Source organism: Geospiza fortis, unplaced genomic scaffold, assembly GCF_000277835.1.
Source record: "Geospiza fortis unplaced genomic scaffold, GeoFor_1.0 scaffold23, whole genome shotgun sequence".
Taxonomy (NCBI): Eukaryota; Metazoa; Chordata; class Aves; order Passeriformes; family Thraupidae; genus Geospiza; species Geospiza fortis.
Window position 1 is genome coordinate 14,299,259 of NW_005054303.1, and position 7,248 is coordinate 14,306,506.

At 46.2% G+C, this 7,248-nt stretch overlaps 1 protein-coding gene across 1 annotated transcript in view; it reads left to right on the top strand.

Annotated features, from left to right (window-relative positions):
• The window catches only part of ERO1A (endoplasmic reticulum oxidoreductase 1 alpha), a 17,708-nt gene extending 10,895 nt beyond the window's left edge, over positions 1-6,813 (top strand). Inside the window, exons 9-16 of the mRNA XM_031066209.1 lie at positions 243-254; positions 1,359-1,385; positions 1,535-1,627; positions 3,850-4,096; positions 4,985-5,054; positions 5,186-5,272; positions 5,558-5,691; positions 6,426-6,813. Coding sequence (XP_030922069.1) covers positions 243-254; positions 1,359-1,385; positions 1,535-1,627; positions 3,850-4,096; positions 4,985-5,054; positions 5,186-5,272; positions 5,558-5,691; positions 6,426-6,486 — 731 coding nt within the window. The 3' untranslated portion in view covers positions 6,487-6,813. The remainder of the gene's footprint in view (positions 1-242; positions 255-1,358; positions 1,386-1,534; positions 1,628-3,849; positions 4,097-4,984; positions 5,055-5,185; positions 5,273-5,557; positions 5,692-6,425) is intronic.
• Positions 6,814-7,248: the final 435 nt, after the last annotated feature.

A 7,248-nucleotide genomic window follows, 5' to 3' on the forward strand; every position in this document is an offset into this window, starting at 1 on the left:
TTACTTCCTTTGCAAATATTGATCCCTCCTGCACTGGTCAGGTTACTCAGCATTGTTCTCATCCGGTGCCCTCAGTGCTGCACTTGGGGTTTCTGTGTTCAGAACATTCCCAAACCTCCCTGGAGAGGATCCTTCTCTTGTCAGAGCAGTGCTTGTGCTTTGGAGCTTAATTTTGGTTGTGTGTAATGTTTTTATCCTCTTTTTCTCTCTCTCCCTCCACCACTTGTGCTTTTTTCCCCCAGGAGATGACGGAGGTGAGTGGCACTGTTTGTTTTTACTGCTAACAGAAACAAGAGGGGTGTCCTTATCCTGCTGTCACAGGCTGTGCATCAGATAGTGCACCTGGTTAGCAAAATCATTCATCAGGCAAACCAGGAATTGGAGGCATGGCATCATAGGAAATCCTGAGTGGGATCACAAGGATCAGAGTCCAGATCTGGCCCTGCACAGACTCGCCAACAATCCCACCCTGGGATCCCTGGGAGTGCTGTCCAAACACTCCTGGAGCCCTGGGGCAGTGCCAGCACCCTCTGGGGGAGGAACCTTCCCCTGATATCCAACCTAAACCTGCCCTGGCACAGCTGCAGCCATTCCCTGGGTCCTGTCCCTGCTCAGCAGAGTGAAAGGAGATCCCTGTGAGCTTCCTTCATGTGAAAGGTTTAAAAAGTCCTCCAGCATTTTTTAACAGCCCAAGTCCAGGCTGAAGGCAGTCACTCAAGTGTGAGAAGCCTTTGGGAACAGGAATTGTCCTGGGTTTTTTTCAGTGCTTATTACTGAGAAAGCTTTGAACAGGCTCATAATCCAAATTTGGGGTTATCTGGAGCTGTAGGAGAGGGGTGCCCAACTCCCTCAGGCCCTGGGAAGGGCTGTTCCCTGCAGTTCTCCATTCTCCACAGCATTTTCCTGTCTCCAGGCCATCCCCAGATCCTGATCTCCAGATCCCTTCCCTGCGCAGAGCAGGGACAGTGAAGCCCTGACTTGTGCCATGCTGCACGCTCGCTTGCACTCTGTGGTTTTTTGGTTGGTTGGTTTGTTTGTTTTATAAAAATATCCCTCTCCCCACTGTGGCCAGAAGAGGAAAGCAATCCCTGATCCCTGTTTCTGCCAGCACTGGGCTGTTGTGCCCCCCCAGCCCCCTGGGCAAAGCCCACGTGCTGTTTGAGCTGCTGCCATGCCGTGTTAGGGAAGCATCACTCACAAGGGTGGGCAGGAAAACTCTTTTCATGCTCTTTTAATGCTCCTTTCCCAATTTCTGCAAACTGGAGTGGGCAGAGGCTCCTCTGGGGCCAGCCTGGAGGTGGATTCAGGGCATCAGGCTTGGGCTGTACCCTCACTGATATGTTTTCATTTCTTTCCAGGGCACACATTTTACAAGTGGCTCAAAGGTAATCCTTGCTCTGAACATGGTTGCTCCTCCTGAGATGGACAGGAAATGGGAAATGGTGGGATTAGTGGCTACTCTCAGTGGGATTAGATTCCTACCTCACAATCCAGTGAGTGCTTTCAGTGTCTTAAACTGCCCTTTTCTTTGCAGGGGTCTGTGTGGAGAAAAGAGCTTTCTACAGGCTCATCTCGGGTCTCCACGCCAGCATCAACATCCACCTGAGTGCCAGGTACCTCCTGCAAGGTAAATCCTGCTTCCTGCCCCAGCTCTCCTGCCTCACTCCCCACTGACACCTCCATGGCTCTGCCAGATGCTGCTTGGAGCCTGTTCCAGCAGGACTCAGGCCTGTTTGTGCTCTTCCAGCACCCAGCTGCTGTAACAGGGTTAGGGATGCAGTTACCTCATGCCTCCAGGTCTGACAGCATGTTCTGTACCAGCCCTTCCAGCAAATATTCCCTCTGTTCTTCTTCCAAAGTTACTTTGGAGTGAGTTTCTATCTGAGGGTTGAGGCTGTCCCTTCCCAGCCTGATTTTATGATGGTCAGTCCAGCAAGAACCTCACCTGGACTGGGAAATGCTTGCCTGGGCTTTCCCAGGCCCATTGATCCATCTCCAGCAGCCATTTCAATGTCCATGTCCATTTCCAGCAGCCATTTCCATTTCCATGTCCATGTCCATTTCCATTTCCATGTCCATTTCTATTTCCAACAGCCATTTCCATTTCCACTTCCATTTCCAGCAGCCATTTCCATGTCCATTTCCACTTCCATTTCCATTTCCATGTCCATTTCCATTTCTATTTCCACTTCCATTTCCATTTCCATGTCCATTTCCACTTCTACTTCCACTTCCATTTCCAGCAGCCATTTCCATGTCCATTTCCATTTTCACTTCCATTCCCATTTTCATTTCCGTTTCCATTTCCTTCCCACGCTTTGGCCCATAAATATCTGTCTGAGGAATCCCAATTTCAACCCTGGGCTTGAAAATCAAGGTTTTTGCTGTTGGAATTTGGGCAAGCCATTTAGATTTAGCTAAATAATTGTATTTAAGTGTCCACAGCTCATTTGGACCTCACCTAGATGTGAGTCAGGCCAGGTTGGAGTTGGGAGATGGGATAATGTGGGAAACATCAGAGGCAAGAGATGAGCTTGAGGCTGCAGCATCAGCTTGGGATGACTTCTGTATCTTCCACTATGTATTTTATAGAATAATCATAGATACATGGTAAAATGTGCAACAGAAATATTCTTTGTGGGCTTGAAAATGGAAAATAGAGGTCATTTTCCTCCATTCTTGTTTTTCCATATCATCAAGAATTCTTCTCAGGTGTCCCTGCTTGTTAGGAAGTTTCAGGAACTACCTGAAAAAAGTCTGCAGGAGTTTTGTGTTTGCTGGGGCTTGAATTGAGTTACAATCCTGCCTCCCTTGAACAGTTTTCAGGGAAAATTTCTTCACTGGAAGGGTTGTCAAGCATTGGAAAGGGCTTCCCAGGGAAGTGGTGGGATCACCATCCCTGGATGTGGCGCTCAGAGGTTGGACTCAGTCAAAGGCTGATCTTGGAGAGGTCTTTTCCAACCTTAATGATTCTGTGGTTTTGGGTCAGTGGCTTGGAAAAGCTGGGATCTGCCTGCCTGGAATCCCATTCACCACTTCCCTGGAAGGAGGAGATGAACCAGAACTAAACCCTGCTGGAACCCAGGGCACAGGGAATATTTCTCTGCCTGTCCTGAGATGTCCTCACCCCCAGGAGAACACTGCTTTTAACCTTCATCCATGGAGAAAGCTTCCAAGACTTTGGGATGAATTGGAATCTACAAGTGTGTGAAATAATAGTATAGTGAATTAGTATTAGTTATTAGTATAAATTATATTCATTATTAGCACTAATTATATATATTATTTATTTATATTAATTATTAGTATTAATTATATTAGTATAGTTAATTAGTATATGAATTAGTATAGTTTATCACAGGGTGAAAAACTCAGAGTTTTGGGTTTTTAGTATGGAGGTGGATAGAAAACAAGCTGGAGGATTTTGAGCATTGTCTGATCTCCTTGTTCTTCATCTACTCCATTTTCTACAGTATTAATAACACAGAGTGATTGGTTAGAAAGAACCACAACACAAAAATTGGGTGAACAAACATAATTAGTTATTATTAGAAAGGTAGAAATAAAATACATTCTAAAAGTTAATTGAGCAAAATAACTTTAAAATACCTTAAACTTTTTTTAGTACCTTTCTCTTTGTACACTAAGTCTAGTATGTAAACAACATACTAAACTATTGATAAGAGAAAAAAAATCAACAACAACCTAAAGACCAAAAAAATTCAATGTCCCATTTGTCTCTCAGTTCTACACAGAACTTTTTAGGGATCTCTCCATCAAAAGAACCTTTGGGGAGGTCCCACAAAACCCCTGCACCTCTGATGCCTTTGGGGTTTGTTTCTGTCTCAGATTCGTGGTCGGAGAAGAAATGGGGCCCCAACGTCACGGAGTTCCAGCAGAGGTTTGATGAAGTCCTCACCAGTGGGGAAGGGCCCAGAAGACTCAAAAACCTCTATTTTCTGTACCTGATTGAGCTGAGGGCCCTCTCCAAAGTGCTGCCCTTCTTTGAGCGCCCTGGGTTCCAGCTGTACACCGGGAATGAGAGCCAGGATGCAGAGATGAAACACCTGCTGCTGGAAATTCTCCATCTGGCCAAGTAATTGCACTCAGTGCCTGGGGACAGTGCCTCTGCCACCATCTCTGTGTGCTTAACCTGACATGTAAAGCTCCTAGGAAGGCAGTTCTGGCTTCTTCCTGCAGTCATTTGTGCAGTAGGATCACAGAAACATGGAGTGGTTTGGGTTGGAAAAGAGCTTTTTAAAGGTCATCTAGTCCAGCCCCCTTGCCATAAGCAGGGACATGGAACCAGTAGTGTAGTTTTGCTGGGAACACATTAATAATATCTGTATGCAAATTACAGAATTGGGGTAATTAGTCCCACAGTTTAATTAGTCCCATGGTTTAATAGCCTTGGCTGCCTTTTGGATTTAGCAGAATTGAATTTAATAACTGCCTACGTGTTAGTCCTAAAATTGGCTACCTGTGTGACTCATCTGTGGGATATCAGGCCTGGCTTCGTGTTTGCAACAAAAAACAAATCCTAAATATCTTGGTAACAGAGGTTTGGGCTGTTGGATGGAGTTTGGAGTAAAAGGAATGGAAGATACTGGAACCAGACAGAAATGGGTGTCTCCTAAAGTGATCAATGTTTGATTTATCTCCTCACCCTCCTGTGCTTCTCTCTGTCAGCCCTGAAATTGCTGAAAAAGTCTCCAAGATGAGATGCCAGCTAAAATTGGAGAAGAAAATACAATCAAATACAAATTGGAATGCAATCAACACAAATTTGAAGAGAAAATAAAATCCCAGGGTGGTTTGGGTTGGAAGGGACCTTAAATCATCTCATTCCATTCCTTGGGAGTGGATGTCAGATTAAAACCCCTCTGGAGATGTCCAGTGGCTCCCACCTGTGTTAATGCCCACCCCTGACTGCAGCCATACATCCAAGGAGGGCAGAAATGAAACTCTCATCATTCCCTTCCAGGTCCTTCCCACTGCATTTCGATGAAAACTCCTTCTTTGCAGGGAATAAAAAGGAAGCTGCTAAACTAAAGGTAATTTCTGCCAAGGACCCCACTGCAGGAGGCTTTCCCCACCTCAGTCCCACTGAATTCCAGGATTAATTCAGATTAATACCTGGAAGGAGCCCTAATTAGTGCACAACCATGAATGTCTTTTCCCCCAGGAGGAATTTAGGCTGCACTTTAAGAACATTTCCAAGATCATGGACTGTGTTGGCTGCTTCAAGTGTCGGCTGTGGGGGAAGCTGCAGGTGAGATTTGTCAGCAATATTTGGGAGCTCTGGGGTTGGGATTGGCTCTTGCATCCTAACCAGCTCCTGGATAGAGCTCAGGGCTGCTGATTCCTCACCTGAGCAGGCAGCAGGGAGCAGCTGATGATTTCCTTGCTCAGCCTGGGAAACTGGGATGAGCCAGGAAGAGGGGAGGGTGCAGAGCCTGGCTGCAGTGAAATCCTCTTGGCCTGTTCAGAGGGTGCTGCCCAGGAGGAGGGAGGTTTGAGTGCTGCTGTTCAAGGATCCTCTTTGATCCCTGCACAGACACAGGGCTTGGGCACAGCGCTGAAGATCCTCTTCTCAGAGAACCTCATCGAGAAGATTCCTGAGAGTGGCCCTTCCTATGGATTCCAGCTGAGCAGACAAGAAATTGTGGCCTTATTTAATGCCTTTGGAAGGTGAGTTTGAGACTTTGCCCTCTACTTTTGCATAAGCTGCTGTGGTACATCCAGTTTGAGCTCTAATTTCAGGCAGTTCCCAGCAGTTTTGGGGGAGACTCTTGCTCTGGTCATAGTCTGGTACCAGGTGTTCGTATGGGGTACAACAGTTGGAATGATTTAAAATATTCTTTATACTCTGCATTTCTGTAAGGAATTCAAGGAAGAGTTTATGCTGAGATACAAAGAATTTCATCATTTTTAAGGGACTGTGTGACTCTGTCCTTGGAGCACATTATCCCAGGCAAGGGCTGCTGTCCTTAAGCCTCTCCCCCAGTTCATTCCCAGATCATGATGGCATTTTTAACAGGAATCCATCAGAGTGCATCCATCTGGATGAGGAGTTTTTGTCAGAAAAGGATAATGAGGCCTTTAGGAGGGGATTTCAGGACACTCTGGTTATGCATGAGCTCTTTGTGATGTTGAGAGACCAAGAGTTTCTGGCAAACAGGATTTTCCAAGGATGAGTTCCTTGACATCCCATTCCCCTGTGATTCCCAGTGTTTCCTTTAAAAAGAGGCAGGGGAATAGTGAAGGGCCTGGTTGTAACCTCAACCTAATTTAGCTGCAATTCCAAATCTCTTCCCAAGAGCTGCTTGAAGCTTTGCTGGATGCAGCCCCTTTCTCCCAGATTTTAAATAATTCACTACATGAATGTTGCTGTAACATTTCCCTTTTGCTTTCCTGGCACACAGGGTTTCAACCAGTGTGAAAGAACTGGAAAACTTTAGGAAACTCTTACAAAACATGAGGTGAATTCAGTGGAGAAAGAGAGATTTGAGGACAAACACCATCATTCCACCACTCTGACTTAAACCATGGAAACCACTTGCTGGGCCTCCTGTCCCATGATTGTCTGTAACCTGCTGAGATATTTTATACAAGGGGAAAAAAAAGCTATTTTTTTTGGTATAAAAATGGGGACTATATGTAAATTTTATTTTATATATTGGAAGATCATTTGGAATAACTCTTTTTGAAATATTGCTGTGCTGTTTGAAGATGGATCAGACCCATGGCCTTACCTTTGGAAGCTGGAGGTGGGGCAAGAAGTGTGCCATTGAATAAATTTGGGGGAAATTCCTTGTCTGCTCCATCATTCCAAGCAGCCCCTCACTCACAGTGTGCCTACACCACCTTCTGCTGCGTGAAAAAACAACTTCAAGGCATTGTTGGAACTGCTGCTGTCCCAAGGTGAACTCCTCTTCTTCAGAATTCCTCCTCTTGTGGGAACAGGGAGTTCCTGGTGCTCCTTCCAGCCCTGGCTGCACCATCCAGCAGGGAAAAAGGACAGGTTTGGGTGTGGGCAGTGCTGTTGGAAAACAGCCTCTCCTCCAAGGCTGCATCTGTGTGGAAACCCCTCTGCTTTTCCCCCTGAAATGTGGGGAGAGCAGTGAGGCAGCCTGAGCTCCAGCTGAGCTGCTGCTCTTTGGCTCAAGGCTGTGTGGGTGTGGATGAAGCTGGGGAAGGAATAAAGGAAGCTCCAGGGCTGGAGGTGCTGCTGGGGCTGGGGGAGCC